The sequence below is a fragment of the Lepidochelys kempii genome, chromosome 1 (assembly GCF_965140265.1).
Source record: "Lepidochelys kempii isolate rLepKem1 chromosome 1, rLepKem1.hap2, whole genome shotgun sequence".
Classification (NCBI taxonomy): domain Eukaryota; kingdom Metazoa; phylum Chordata; order Testudines; family Cheloniidae; genus Lepidochelys; species Lepidochelys kempii.
In genome coordinates this window covers 207,702,086-207,718,711 of record NC_133256.1, presented here as the reverse complement: position 1 = coordinate 207,718,711, position 16,626 = coordinate 207,702,086, and the positions used below count along the sequence as shown (strand labels likewise).

The 16,626-nt window shown below is 43.1% G+C and overlaps 1 protein-coding gene across 4 annotated transcripts in view; it reads left to right on the top strand.

The window, feature by feature from the left end:
- MAN1A2 (mannosidase alpha class 1A member 2) overlaps positions 1-16,626 on the top strand; it is a 304,833-nt gene that overhangs the window by 242,775 nt on the left and 45,432 nt on the right. For all 4 annotated transcript variants that reach the window (XM_073310578.1, XM_073310569.1, XM_073310564.1 and 1 more), the window contains one exon: positions 11,311-11,426. In XM_073310578.1, the coding sequence (XP_073166679.1) occupies positions 11,311-11,426 (116 nt within the window). The remainder of the gene's footprint in view (positions 1-11,310; positions 11,427-16,626) is intronic.

The following is a 16,626-nucleotide window of genomic DNA, read 5'->3' as shown; positions in this document are numbered from 1 at the left end:
TCGATCTGCTGGTAATGCCCCTACGAATACATCCCAAAATGCCATTGGCCTTCTTGGCAACAAGGGCACACTGTTGACTCATATCCAGCTTCTCGTCCACTGTCACCCCTAGGTCCTTTTCTGCAGAACTGCTGCCGAGCCATTCGGTCCCTAGTCTGTAGCAGTGCATTGGATTCTTCCATCCTAAGTGCAGGACTCTGCACTTGTCCTTGCTGAACATCATCAGATTTCTTTTGGCCCAATCCTCCAATTTGTCTAGGTCCCTCTGTATCCTATCCCTACCCTCCAGCGTATCTACCTCTCCTCCCAGTTTAGTGTCATCTGCAAACTTGCTGAGGGTGCAATCCACACCATCCTCCAGATCATTTATGAAGATATTGAACAAAACCAGCCCCAGTACCGACCCTTGGGGCACTCCACTTGATACCGGCTGCCAACTAGACATGGAGCCATTGATCACTACCCTTTGAGCCCGACAATCTAGCCAGCTTTCTATCCACCTTATCGTCCATTCATCCAGCCCATACTTCTTTATCTTGCTGGCAAGAATACTGTGGGAGACCATGTCAAAAGCTTTGCTAAAGTCAAGGAACAACACGTCCACTGCTTTCCCTTCATCCACAGAACCAGTTATCTCGTCATAGAAGGCAATTAGATTAGTCAGGCATGACTTGCCCTTGGTGAATCCATGCTGACTGTTCCTGATCACTTTCCTCTCCTCTAAGTGCTTCAGAATTGATTCCTTGAGGACCTGCTCCATGGTTTTTCCAGGGACTGAGGTGAGGCTGACTGGCCTGTAGTGCCCAGGATCCTCCTCCTTCCCTTTTTTAAAGATGGGCACTACATTAGCCTTTTTCCAGTCGTCCGGGACTTCCCCCGATGGCCATGAGTTTTCAAAGATAATGGCCAATGGTTCTGCAATCACATCTGCCAACTCCTTTAGCACTCTCGGATGCAACTCATCCGGCCCCATGGACTTGTGCACGCCCAGCTTTTCTAAATAGTCCCGAACCACTTCTTTCTCCACAGAGGGCTGGTCACCTCCTCCCCATGTTGTGCTACCCAGTGCAGTAGTCTGGGATTGTGGCCATCCCTAATGTTGGTGGCAGTGGACCATTATTCCTCTTCTGGTCCTGAGAATACAGCAAATATTAGCTGTGCTTTGTTTGATCCTCAGCAACAGTTGAGCTGCTTTTTTTTGCATAGCCCAACTAGCCAATTTTTCTTCAGCTGTTCATAATTCATTTCTCCAGTCTGTCTTTTACTATTCCTTTCCCAAAAAGACCATTGAGACTTTTGTCTGTGCTTTTCCCTTCTTAGGGTACTTGTTTTCACTGCTCTTGGCACTTATGTAATTCACACTGTTACAGATCCATCACACTGCCACCATAATAACCATCTCTTTGTCTGAGAGTTGTCCATTTGAATTAATGACTCTCTATTGTTAGCCCTGGCACAGAGTCTTAGAGTTTTAGACCAAAAGGGATCACTAGGTCATCTAATCTGATCTCCTGTATATCACAGGACACCAACATTACCTGCACATTAAGCCCGACAACGGAAATGAGACAAAAGTAAAGGAGACCCCCAGGAGACTAGACTATTATGTGCCACAGACAGGGAATAGGAAGGACTGGGGTGCACCAGTGCTTGAGACCCCCATAATGGTAGGGTATTAAGTGAGGTATACCCAGATAAATCCTGACAAGTGACTTGCACCCACACACTACAGGGGAGGGTGAAAAGCCCCCAACATTACTACCAATCCGACTTGGGAGGAAATTTCTTCCCAGTCCCATATATGGTGATCAGTTAGATCCTGAGCATGAGACCAAGAACCAGCCAACGAAGCACCTGAGAAAGTGAGTGCTCGGTGCCACCTTGGAGCCTTGGCCAATGCTGCCCATTATTCCATTTACAGTTGTGGCCATCCCTATTGCTTCAAAGGAAGGAGATAAAAAACCTCCCAGAATATGTTGTAGGGAGTGGGAGGGATCCCTTCCAGACCTCTGCAGTGGCCAGCTGAAACCCTAAAGCATGAGCTTTAGTAACATAAGACATAAAGCAGAAGTAAGGCTGTTGAGCCTTCCGCCCACCATCACAAGCAATCACATAATTGCACTCATAAATGTGTCCCCCTCTCTCTTAAAACTAAGTTGTTTGCACCCACAACTCTTATTAGGAGGCTGTTCCAGAGCCTCATCCCTCTAATGGTTAGAAATCTTCTAATTTCCAGACTGAATTTGTTCATGGCCAGTTTATATGCATTTGTTTTTGTTACAACATCATCCTTTAGCTTAGATAGTCCTTCACCCTCCCTGGTATTTACCCCCTAATGTGTTTATACAGCACAATCATATCCCCCTCAGCTTTCTTTTTGGTAGACTGAACAAGCCAAGATCTTCCAGTATCCTCTCAAGCCTTCCATTCCCCTGATCATCCTAGTAGCTTTTCTTTGCACATGTTCCAGTTTACTTTTTCTTGAACATGAGCAATCAGAATTGTGCACAGTGTTCCAGATGAGGTCTTACCAATACCTTGTAAATGGCATTAATCCATCTCTACCTCTACTGGAAATGCCTTGCTTATCATTCTAGGATTGCATTTGCCTTTTTCACTGCCACAGGACATTGGTGGCATATAGTCATCTTGTGATTAACCCACACACCCAGGTCTCTCTCCTCCTGTGTCGCTTGCAATTGATGAGTCTCCCAGATTGTAGCAGAAATTCTTATTATTAGATCATAAGTGCATTATCTTGTATTTTTGCTATTGAATTTCATCCCATTTCTGTCACTCCAGTCTTCAAAGTCATCCAGATCTTCCTGTGTAATGTTCCAATCCTCCTCTGTATTTGGCAATGCCTCCTAACTTGGTATCATCAGCACATTTCATTAGTACACTGCTACTTTTTCTGACCAGGTCATTAATAATACTTTTTTTTTGTGCCCAGGTCATTAATAATATTTTTTGTGCCAAAGACCCATCCTTGAGGAACTCCACTAGTAACCTCCCTCCAGTCTGATAGTTCATCTTTCAGCACAATCCGTTTCCTTCACCCTTTTAGCCAATTCCTTATCCACCTTACAATGCCTGTACTGATCCACATCTTCTCTAATTTAACTAATAATTTCCTATGTGGTATTGTATCAAACACTTTCATCATCATCATCACTCCCATAACCACATTGGTTGTTGGGGCACCATCACTGATGAGCAATCAACTAATTGCCTCCACCCCTGACGATTGAGTGTCAGGGCTTGAGTCTTCGCAAAGTCCATTCCTGTCCACTCTTTTATGTTGTCAATCCATCTCTTCTTCTGTCTACCTCTTCTTCTCTTCTCTTGTTCTGCCCCTTGGATGATGATCTTGAATAGGCCAGATGATCTTGTTACATGGCCGTACCACTTCAGCGTGTGCTTCTTCACGGTCATCAGGAGGTCTTCATATGACCCAGTGCATTGGGTGATGATGTTGTGGACCCCTTCATTAGTGACGTGGTCGAAGTAGGAGATGCCCAGGATTTTACAGAAGTATCTCATCTCTACTACGTGTATTTTCTGTTCAAGTTCTGTTGTAAGGGTCCATGTCTCGCACACATACAGAAAAATGGAGATGACCAATGCATGCAGCAGTTTCAGTTTGGATTCCAGGGAGATTTTCTTATCCCTCCAAACTGGCTTTAGCTTTACCACTGCTGCTGTTGTTTGCGCAGTTCTTGCCCAAATTTCTGCTTTAGATCCTTCATCAGTGATGATTGCCCCCAAATACTTGAACTGTTTCACTATCTTCAGCGCTTGTCCACTGACAGTGATATGTGAACTGATCCCATCACGTTTGTTTGTCATCAGCTTCGTTTTCTCTGCACTGATTTCCATTCCATATTTTGCGGAGGTTTCATCCAATCGTTTCAGAGGGTTGACAAGTTCATCTTCACTGCCTGCCAGGCCATCAGTGTAATCAGCGAACTGAAGATTTGAGATTGTTTGCCCCCCTATGCTGATTGTGCATATGTGATCTTCTATGGCATCAGTCATTATGCGCTCCAAGTAGATATTGAACAGTGTGGGCGAAAGAAGGCAGCCTTGCTGGATTCCAACAGTAGTGTGAAATCACTCTCCTATTGTGCCATTGATGAGAACTGCACTGCTGGCTTTGGCATACAGATGTTTAATTATAAGAATAAACTTATGACCAACATTGTACTTCTTCATGGTTGCCCAGAGAGCTTTGTGCCATACTCTGTCAAACAGCTTCTTGAAGTAAACAAAGACATGGTAGATGTCCTGCTGGTGTTGTCAGTACTGCTTGTGGCTTCAATCTGTTCAATATGACTTTCAACATCACTTTTCTGGGATGGCTAATTAAGCTTATAGTCCAGTAATTTTGACACAATTGCAAGTTGCCTTTCTCTGACAGAGTGATTATTAGTGACTATGTCTATGTGGAGGGCCACTCACCGGTCTGCCAGATCTTGTTGCAGATCTTGGTGAGTGTATCTATTACTATTTCTCCTCCAAATTTCATCAGTTTGGCTGGGATGTTGTCAATACCTGTAGCCTTTCCGTTCTTGAGTGATTTCACAGCTGTCTCCACTTCTTCACATAGTATTGGATAGTCATCCTCCTCTGTTGAATCTGGGCTGTCTAAGACATTAGGATCTCCGTCTGTCTGGTGGTTGTGTAGATTAGAGCAGTAGTTTGTTCACCTATTGATGATGTCCATTTCTTCGGTAAGACTGTTCCCTTCTTTGTCTTGAATTGCATAGCTTTGGTCCATCTTTCCTTCGTCAGATCTTTTACAGCCTGGAAGTCTCGTTTGCTATTTTTATTATTGATACACTCTTCGGTTTTAGAGCATTGTTTTTCAATCCATATCTCCTTGGCCACCTTCATTCCTTTCTTGATCTTTCTGCCAATCGCTCTGTATTTATCAGCTCCCTCAGTGCTGTTCTTGTCTCTCTTAAGTTCTCTTCTAATGTCACACATTTGTGGTATTTCATTTGTGACCCATGGTTTTGTCTTCTTACGATGTTTCCCAAGAATGTACCATTGCTGGTCATTGTTTCCATGTCTTCCTCTAGAGCAAGCAGCGGGGCAAATGTTTCACTGATCATTGCTTGGAATGACTCTGCAATGTTTCAGTCTCTGAGTCTTTCTAAGTCAAACTTGGTTTTGGTGAACTTTGGCCTGATGATTTTCCTTAGCTGCAGATAAAAATTTAGTATCATAAGGTCGTGATCACTTCCAATATCAGGACAGGGGAAGCTCCTTGTTTTAGCTCTGTTAATCCCAGAATGAAATTGATTTTGCACCATGATGTAGACCATTAGGTGCATGCCTTGCTGATCATCTGGATGCTTTATGTGCTCCTAATGTGTTTGCAAGAGCCAGATTGTTATAGCTGGCAAACTCCAAAAATCTCAATCCTCTCTCATTGGTTACCGCATTACAGAAAGGGCCGCAATAATCTTGCCAATCTGCCTGTGCATCAGTATCCAATTTAGCATTCCAATCTCCTTGTACAATCAGGATATCTTTCATGTGTACCTTATCGATGATGTCTTGGAGCTGATTGTAAAAATCTTCAATTTGCTCATTGTGATAGCCTGTTGTAGGGGCATAGACTGGTACCACTGTGATATTAAACGGTACTGCCTTAAAGATGGCTAGAAATAAGCCTGCTGGACATTAGGCAGCATCCTAATACTGAATTCTTGATATCTTTATGCACAAGAAATCCTATGCTGTTGAAATGTTTGTCCTCTCCACTAAAAGAAAAGGAGTACTTGTGGCACCTTAGAGACTAACCAATTTATTTGAGCATAAGCTTTCGTGAGCTACAGCTCACTTCATCAGATGCATACTGTGGAAAGTGTAGAAGATCTTTTTATACACACAAAGCATGAAAAAATACCTCCCCCCACCCCACTCTCCTGCTGGTAATAGCTTTTCTAAAGTGATCACTCTCCTTACAATGTGTATGATAATCAAGTTGGGCCATTTCCAGCACAAATCCAGGCTTTAACAAGAGTGTCTGAGGGGAGGGGGGGGTAGGAAAAAACAAGGGGAAATAGGTTACCTTGCATAATGACTTAGCCACTCCCAGTCTCTATTCAAGCCTAAGTTAATTCTATCCGATTTGCAAATAAATTCCAATTCAACAGTTTCTCCCTGGAGTCTGGATTTGAAGTTTTTTTGTTGTAATATTGCAACTTTCATGTCTTTAATCATGTGACCAGAGAGATTGAAATGTTCTCCGACTGGTTTATGAATGTTATAATTCTTGATATCTGATTTGTGTCGATTTATTCTTTTACGTAGAGACTGTCCAGTTTGACCAATGTACATGGTAGAGGGGCATTGCTAGCAGATGATGGCATATATCACATTGGTGGATGTGCAGGTGAACGAGCCTCTGATAGTGTGGCTGATGTTATTAGGCCCTGTGATGGTGTCCCCTGAATAGATATGTGGGCACAGTTGGCAACGGGCTTTGTTGCAAGGATAGGTTCCTGGGTTAGTGGTTCTGTTGTGTGGTATGTGGTTGCTGGTGAGTATTTGCTTCAGGTTGGGGGGCTGTCTGTAGACAAGGACTGGCCTGTCTCCCAAGATTTTTGAGAGTGTTGGGTCATCCTTCAGGATAGGTTGCAGATCCCTAATAATGCGTTGGAGGGGTTTTAGTTGGGGGCTGAAGGTGACGGCTAGTGGCTTTCTGTTATTTTCTTTGTTAGGCCTGTCCTGTAGTAGGTGACTTCTGGGAACTCTTCTGGCTCTATCAATCTGTTTCTTCACTTCCGCAGGTGGGCATTGTAGTTGTAAGAATGCTTGATAGAGATCTTGTAGGTGTTTGTCTCTGTCTGAGGGGTTGGAGCAAATGCCGTTGTATCGCAGAGCTTGGCTGTAGATGACGGATTGTGTGGTGTGGTTAGGGTGAAAGCTGGAGGCATGTAGGTAGGAATAGCGGTCAGTAGGTTTCCGGTATAGGGTGGTGTTTATGTGACCATCGTTTATTAGCACTATAGTGTCCAGGAAGTGGATCTCTTGTGTGGACTGGACCAGGCTGAGGTTGATGGTGGGATGGAAATTGTTGAAAACATGGTGGAATTCCTCAAGGGCTTCTTTTCCATGGGTCCAGATGATGAAGATGTCATCAATATAGCGCAAGTAGAGTAGAGGCGTTAGGGGACGAGAGCTGAGGAAGCATTGTTCTAAGTCAGCCATAAAAATGTTGGCATACTGTGGGGCCATGTGGGTACCCATAGCAGTGCCGCTGATTTGAAGGTATACATTGTCCCCAAACGTAAAATAGTTATGGGTAAGGACAAAGTCACAAAGTTCAGCCACCAGGTTAGCCGTGACATTATCGGGGATAGTGTTCTTGATGGCTTGTAGTCCATCTTTGTGTGGAGTGTTGGTATAGAGGGCTTCTACATCCATAGTGGCCAGGATGGTGTTATCAGGAAGATCACTGATGGATTGTAGTTTCCTCAGGAAGTCAGTGGTGTCTCGAAGGTAGCTGGGAGTGCTGGTAGCATAGGGCCTGAGGAGGGAGTCTGCATAGCCAGACAATCCTGCTGTCAGGGTGCCAATGCCTGAGATGATGGGGCGCCCAGGACTTCCAGGTTTATGGATCTTGGGTAGTAGATAGAATATCCCAGGTCGGGGTTCCAGGGGTGTGTCTGTGCGGATTTGACCTTGTGCTTTTTCACGGAGTTTCTTGAGCAAATTCTGTAGTTTCTTTTGGTAACTCTCAGTGGGATCAGAGGGTAATGGTTTGTAGAAAGTGGTGTTGGAGAGCTGCCGAGCGGCCTCTTGTTCATATTCCGACCTATTCATGATGACAACAGCACCTCCTTTGTCAGCCTTTTTGATTATGATGTCAGAGTTGTTTCTGAGGCTGTGGATGGTATTGTGTTCTGCACGGCTGAGGTTGTGGGGCAAGTGATGCTGCTTTTCCACAATTTCAGCCCGTGCACGTCGGCAGAAGCACTCTATGTAGAAGTCCAGTCTGCTGTTTCGACCTTCAGGAGGAGTCCACCTAGAATCCTTCTTTTTGTAGTGTTGGTAGGGAGGTCTCTGTGGATTAGTATGTTGTTCAGAGGTATGTTGGAAATATTTCTTGAGTCGGAGACGTCGAAAATAGGATTCTAGGTCACCACAGAACTGTATCATGTTCGTGGGGGTGAAGGGGCAGAAGGAGAGGCCCCGAGATAGGACAGCTGCTTCTACTGGGCTGAGAGTATAGTTGGATAGGTTAACAATATTGCTGGGTGGGTTGAGGGAACTATTGCTGTGGCCCCTTGTGGCATGTAGTAGTTTAGAAAGCTTAGTGTCCTAGATATCAAGAATTATAACATTCATAAACCAGTCGGAGAACACTTCAATCTCTCTGGTCACACGATTAAAGACATGAAAGTTGCAATATTACAACAAAAAAACTTCAAATCCAGACTCCAGCGAGAAACTGTTGAATTGGAATTCATTTGCAAATCGGATAGAATTAACTTAGGCTTGAATAGAGACTGGGAGTGGCTAAGTCATTATGCAAGGTAACCTATTTCCCCTTGTTTTTACCTATCCCCCCCCCCCCCCCGCCCGACGCTCTTGTTAAACCCTGGATTTGTGCTGGAAATGGCCCACCTTGATTATCATACACATTGTAAGAAGAGTGGTCACTTTATATAAGCTATTACCAGCAGGAGAGTGGGTTTGTGGGGGGGGGGCGGGGGGAGGGTGGTGAGAAAACCTGGATTTGTGCTGGAAATGGCCCAACTCGATTATTATACACATTGTAAGGAGAGTGATCACTTTAGATAAGCTATTACCAGCAGGAGAGTGGGATGGGGGGAGGTATTTTTTCATGCTTTGTGTGTATAAAAAGATCTTCTACACTTTCCACAGTATGCATCCGATGAAGTGAGCTGTAGCTCACGAAAGCTTATGCTCAAATAAATTGGTTAGTCTCTAAGGTGCCACAAGTACTCCTTTTCTTTGTGCGAATATAGACTAACACGGCTGTTACTCTGAAACCTGTCCTCTCCACTGTAATAGAGTACATAGCCTTCTACCGTTAGTACCTCTCCAAAGTTCTTCCATCTGACCTCAGAGATTTCTAGGAGGTGCCAGGTGTTTTGTTCCATTTTGTACATGAGTTCTTTCAGCCTCCCTATTTGTCTCAATGTACTTACATTCCATGTGGCTATGGTGATGTTATCTCTTCCACGGATCCTCTTTGATGGGGTTACACCAGTAGTATAGTTATTGCGTCTGCCCTGGTGGGAGATGGATGGCGCGGTCATTATTAACCCAGGCTGCGATCAGTCCGGTATGGACATTGTTGACTTGCTCATCGTATGGTGTGTCTTGGGCAAATTTCTAACCTAGTGGAGCCCATCCCTTTCCAGGCAGCCCCTTTTAGTCACCTCTTATGACATGCAGGAGGAGCAGTGGGCCTATTCTGTCCCTGGACCCACAGGGGACATCAAACACTTTACTGAAGTCCAAATATATTAGATCTACTGACTTCCCTTATGTAAAAAATCAGTTATTTTCTCAAAGAAGAAAATCTGGTTAATCTGGCATTGTCTGCCTTTGCTAAACCCATGTTGCGTTCCATCCTCTTTACCACTTACCTCGATGAATTTAATTGTTCTTTTCTTCACAATTTTCTCTAAAACCTTGCATGCTACTGAGAACATAAGAATGGCCTTACTGGGTCAGACCAAAGGTCCATCTAGTCAGTATCCTGTCTTCTGACAGTGGCCAGGGCTAGGTGCCCCAGAGGGAATGAACAGATCAGGTAATCATCAAGTGATCCATCCCCTGTTGCTCATTCCCAGCTTCTGGCAAACAGAGGCTAGGGACACCATTCCTGCCCAACCTGGCTAATAGCGATTAATGAACCTATCCTCCATGAATTTATCTAGTTCTTTTTTTAACCCTGTTATGGTCTGACTAACAGGTCTGTAATTGCCTGGATCACTTTTTTCCCCTTTTCTTAAATATAAGTACAATGTTAGCCATTCTCTAGTCATATGGTACTACCCCCAAAATAGATTTATTAAAAATCCTTGCTCCTGGACTAGGAATCTCATATGCCAGTTCTTTCAGTATTCTGGGATGAAAATTACCCAATCTCCACCGTTTGAGCACATTAAGCTCTTAAAGTTTTTCTTCAACCTCGTGTGGTAATTTCCAGTTCTAGACACTCATTACTAACACAGGTCTAACACAGGTACACTTGGAGAGTCCCCAATATCAAACAGCATGCATTATGTACATAGATTCTCCAAATCGTCACAGGTGTTCTCTGATGTCCTTAAAGTGCTGTCTGTGGGTGCATGTGAACATGCATTTGAATGTAATGAATGTGACTTCTGAGGACAAGCAGCCCTTGAAATCATCATAGTAAGGATCACTGTGTATGTACTTAAGGAGACCCAGCATTCATTGGTGTTGGATTCTAATAGATATGCAAGAAAGCACAGCTAACAATGTAGTGAACAGTGCACTCCTTGTTCAGTTACCCAACTCCAGTTGAACTATACCTGGGGTAACAGAACAAGGCTTGCACTGTATTCTGCAAAGGAAAGTAGTCACCAATTTAACTGTGAAAGAATATGAATATGAGTCATAGAATCATAGAATATGAGGGTTGGAAGGGACCTCAGGAGGTCATCTAGTCCAACCCCCTGCTCACAGCAGGACCAATCCCCAATTTTTGCCCCAGATTCCTAAATGGCCCCCTCAAGGATTGAGCTCACAACCCTGGGTTTAGCAAGCCAATGCTCAAACCACTGAGCTATCCCTCCCCCCAAGGTTCTGTAAGTTACTGTTTCACGATGAATAATAAAAATGTCCTTGAAAGAACAGATTCCTCATGGGTTTGAACAATTTATATAGCTACGAGTTCCAACTATATTGCTGCTACTGAATCTGAGAGTATACATTCTTATTTATTTAAAACGACAACAACAACAACCAATGAAAAGGGTAAGTTCTGTATAATGGAGCCAAAACATTCCTTAAATTAAATCTGTGACGTGGAAGGGTCAGCTTTACTGTGCAGATGACACAGAATGAGAAATACTGAACATGCACGGTAGGAAAACTGATGCCTGCTGTGGGACAGATTCCAAGAAAATGAAATAAAAGGTTTGAGGGGAAATAGCTGCTGAACTGGATTAAAATAATGATGGTTTAAAACCGGTAGGGGCTTAAATAAAATGTAGAATTTTGTCCTGGATAAATCCAAGGTGGCACTGTATTAAAATCCCCTACATTTTATTCTCTTTTTCTCTGTTACAGATCACACATCCGTGGGCGGGCTGGGAGACAGTTTTTATGAATACTTATTGAAAGCCTGGCTGATGTCAGACAAAATGGACACGGAGGCAAGGAAAATGTATGACGATGCTATTGAGGTGATTATAATCCACTGAGTTTTTCTATGGATCGAAATAGTGCCATTGAAAAAACCACTTTGATAACTGGGAAGCACAGGACTTTACCTGTTTTATTAAGTCTACTTGGAAAGCAATTTGGTTGTTTTTAAGGCTCCAAATACCGCAGAAAGCTTTCCTCTTATGTAGTTTAAGAAAAAAAATTTCAGTGGAATCTATTTAGTGCAGATTATCTTACTAAAAGATATCAACTCCTTCAAAATGCTTAGCTGCAGAAAATCGAGGTGAAGTTTAATTGGGACTGACCCTACAACCCTATATGTGCAAAATTCCCCAGGACATCATGGTTAGTCTTCTTGCCAGTTAAGTGTATGTAATGACACTAGGAATTGGGGTCCTGAATTTTTTATTCCTTAAATTGTTTTGGAAAGCATTTAGATGTTATACAAAATATTTACTTTGTAGCTGTGTAGATGGTACAAACCAGTGTCCTCCCACTGTGACTCTCTTTGCAGTGTTTTTCATGCCACCTTGTAATGTGATCTTGTTGGATCTTAATGTTGAGTGGTGTCAGCATAGTACTGAAATTAGGCTTGCTCTCCTTCTCTCTCTCTTCCTGCTTCTGGTAACTATGCGTCATGCATAGTCCACTCCTAGGATGATCTGTGGCTTAATTTTTTCCTTCCAGATCAGACTGGGGGGGAATGGGACTCCTTGTCAAGAGTCAGGAGGCTAATGACAAGGTTTTTTCTTTAAAACATTTTAAATGTTTAAGCCATCCACCTTGATGAGTATGATCACCAATTAAATATAGTACTAGAATATAGATTTTCATACATTGTTGGATAATCTTTGAAACATCTCTGTAGGCAGACACAGTATCATTCCAGGCATACTACTAATGCAGCAGTTCCCAAGCTTTTTACCTCACGGTCTGGGGCCAGCAGCTGGGGCCCCAGGTGCATAGCTGGCAACCAGGGCCCCGGGTGCAGGACCAGCAGCTGGAGCCAGGGCCAGCAGCAGAACTGGGTGGCCTGGTGGGAGCTGGCCTGTGGGAGCTGGCCCGGGCCCCAGGTGGCCCCCCCAAACGTTCCTCTATGCCTCCCTAGGGGCGCGCCCCATAGTTTGGGGACCTCTGTACTAATGCTATGATACACTGTTCATGTAATTACACTCTAGTGGTTTCAAACATAATCTTCTTTGTTGAATGTTGACCCTAATTTGGCCCACACAATACAAAGGCAGAGGGATAGTGTACAGTATCTCAGTATCAGTCACCTGATACGCAAATTTTAATACAGTGAGAATTTTCTTGAAGGAAATATTTGATTATTTATTATTAATATTTGTGTTCTGATAGCAACTGTAGGTTCCAGCTGAAATAAGGGCCCCACTATGTTATGTGGTGCATAAACCTTTAAGAAGAGACAGTCCCTGCCCCCAAAGAACTTACAGTCTAAAGAGACAAGACAGACAAAGCATGAGATGGGAAGCAGGGGTGCAGAAAGGTAACTTGCTTATGGTTGCATAGCAGATCAGCAGTAGAGCAAAGAATAGAACGTAGGCAGTGTACTCTGTAAGCTGCTTGGCCACCCAAGAGTCAATCAAGTGCCATGCATTTGATCAGTAGAGCCGCACACATCCAGTGACTTGTGTTCAGGTGCCCCTCCACCAACTGCTCTGCAGCCTTGGAGTCCCTGGCCAGCTGCTCCTGGGACCTTCCTGCTTGCTGTCTCCATCTTTTACACACTCACACACACACACACACACACACACAGAGTGTCTCTCTCTCTCTCTGTCTCACACACACATTCTGTCTCTGTCTCCCACACACATATACACACACTGTCTATGTGTGTGTGTGTCTCTCTCTCACACACACACAGTCACACACACACACTCTCTCTCTTTCACACTCACCTCCCAACACATACTTGTGTTATTGTTGTTGTTGTTGTTTTTCTTGCTACTTCCTGCAATGCACATATATTCTCTGTAATTTTATTCTTTCAAAGTGTGTTATTTTAGTTTTTTGACTGGTCTGTGCATTTCATCATTTTATTTCTCTTTTATGCTTAAATTTAATTCTTTGAGTAGCGAATTCTAAAATGCCTAACTTGTCCTGGCTGGAGTAATTATCCATATGGTAACTTTTTAAAAATATATATTATATCTAGGTTTTTCATTTCTACTGGTGGCACACATGCACATTGCCTCCATATTGGTACACATATCAAAATTCATTCCACACATGGATGGAAAAAATTAGAGGGAACATTGCTCCTGAGTCCCAGTCCAGTGCCCTATCTATTCAGGCACTCTTGAGTCTCAAACTTTCTAACTCAATAGCATTCATTTTCCACCTGTAGCCTATGGTTTCTAAACTTTTGTTTTCCTTAATACAAGGTGTTTGTGTGTTAGTTCATTTTCTGTCAGCATTTTAAAACAATGCCTGTTCTTGGGTATTGTAATACTTTACAAATAAAACAGACACCTGTTTTCTAATTTCTGTCTGTCCTATGTTTAAAACACTTTCAGAACCAAAACACACCCTGTCTCCACTTTGAATTCATTTCGCTTCAGCTTCCAGCTATTGGATCTTGTTATGCGTTGGCTAAATTAAAGAGCCCTCTATTATCAGAAATCTTCTCCCCATGTAAACACTTACAGGCAGTGATCAACGCATCTCGTAACCTTCTTGTGGATAAACTAAATAGATTGAGCTTCTTTATTCTCTCACAGTAAGGCAGATTTTCCAGAGCTTGAATTATTCTTTTCTGAACCTTTTCCAATTCGTCAGTGTCCTTTTTAAAGTGTGATCAGTTGGCTATGCCCCAAAACCACAGTCGTTTTCTCAGTCACTGCTTTCCAAAATACAATCCCCCATCCTATAAATGTGACCTATATTCTTGATTCCTAGGTGGTCTGAAGTAAATAGGATGAAATTCAATAAGGAAAAATGCAAAGTACTCCATTTAGGGAGGAACAATCAGATGCACACATACAAAATGGGAAATGACTGTCTAGGAAGGAGTACTGCAGAAAGGGATATGGGGGTCATAATGGACCATAAGCTAAATATGAGTCAACAGTGTAACACTGTTGCAGAAAAAGCAAACATCATTCAGGGATGTATTGGCAGGAGTGTTGTAAGCAAGACACGAGAAGTAATTCCTCTCTGTTCCACACTGATTAGGCCTCAGCTGGAGTATTGTGTCCAGTTCTGGGCACCACATTTCAGGAAAGATGTGGACAAATGGGAGAAAGTCCAGAGAAGAGCAACAAAAAAGATTAAAGGTCTAGAAAACATAACCTATGAGGGAAGATTGAAAAAATTGGCTTTGTTTAGTCAGGAAAAGAGAAGACTGAGCCGGGACATGATAACAGTTTTCAAGTACATAAAAGGTTGTTACAAGGAGGAGGGAGAAAAATTATTCTTCTTAACCTCTGAGGATAGTACTAGAAGCAGTGGGCTTAAATTGCAGCAAGGGAGGTTTAGGTTGGACATTAGGAAAAACGTCCTCTCAGGGTGGTTAAGCACTGGAATAAGTTGCCTAGGGAGGTTGTGGAATCTCCATCATTGGAGATTTTTAAGAGCAGGTTTGACAAACACCTGTCAGGGATGGTCGAGACCAGAGGTTCTCGAACTGTGGTCTGTGGATCACCATTGGTCCGTGAGCTCCATTCAGGTGAGCTCCATTCAGCTCCATCCAACTGCGGATAGTTCCCTCTAAGGTGCGCGTCTGGGTGGCCACACACAAGAGAATGAATGGCCACCCACCTAATTAGTGGAGCAGTGTAGGTGTGGCTTCACTAATTAGCTGCCTGGACCCTGGAGAAGATGCACATGTACGGTGAGGTGGTGGACTTGGGGGAAATAGGGGGTAGGTGGGAGGGGGCAGAAGGGTGAGAAGAGGGGGTGGGGGGAATTTGGGACATGCAGGGCTGCAGCGGCCAGAGAAAGACGCTACTTTCCCCAGCTCCAGGGCTGTGGCTGCTGGGGAGAGACCCCCCGTCCTTCCCAGCCCCAGCTCAGGGGTTGCTGCGGTGAGGGGGAGAGGGCACATCCATCACATTAGAAAGATAAGACTACTGATATGAAAATATGAGTTGTGTGATTTTATTTGTAGAACAAACAAAGTTCATTAAGTTTTTTTTATATAGCGCTTTTATCCAAAGCCCTTTACAATAGTTAGCTAATGGTACAAACAACATTTGGAAAGTTCATTAAGTGGTCGGCTGAGACCCTCAGCAATTTTCAGTTGGTCCACGAAAAAAAAGTTTGAGAACCACTTGTCTAGATAATACTTCGTCCTGTCATGAGTGCAGGGGACTGGACTAGATGATCTCTCGAGGTCCCTTCCAGTCCTATGATTCTATGTATGGCCTTGCATTTAGCTATATTAAAACACATGCTTTTCAAGAATGCCTAGCTTATTATTTGTTTTACACTGCTCTGTAGAACTGACCTGTCTTTATGACTGTTAACAACTCTGCCAATTTTTGTGTTACCTGAAAACTTTCAGCAGTGATTTTATATTTTCTTACAGATCATTAATACTGAATAGCATTGGACCAAGATCTGATCCCTGTGGGATCTGTTGTGTTAATTTTGATGGAATTAAATAAATTCAGAGAGTCACAGTGGTCTACTTTATCCTTTCACTGTACAGCTCTAAACATTTAAACATGGTTCCAGTTTTTGAGTACAGAGTCCTCAGCTTGCTTACAATGGCAAACACACCTTTAAAAATCTTATTAAACTTTTATTAAAGTTACAAAAAAGAAGGAATAGCATTTAAAGGATTTGAAATGTAAAGTAATAAATAAGGCTTTTATTTTAAGAATGGTCCTTGTTCCCTTTCCCTTTAGATGTAGAGAGATTTTACAAGGAAAAAACCCCCAGTCTGACAGTCTTTTAGAGGATATTAAAGCCAGTAAAGATGTCCTTTTTGGGAAAAACACAACAAGATGAACACACACAAAAGGAGAGAAAAGAACTGCAAAGATATAAAATGCAGCTTCTGTCTCTGGCTCTGACTTTCACACTTGCAACCTTTCAGCTGAAGAAACACAGGCACAGCACACTGTCTTATCAGCCACTCCAAAGCCTAGAAAACTCATATCAGAATCGGTCTGTTTAAGATATTGCTTTCATTGCCTCTCTGATTACTGGCTCACAGCAATGTTGCAAAAGATGCAGTCTTGGCCAACTAAGCTA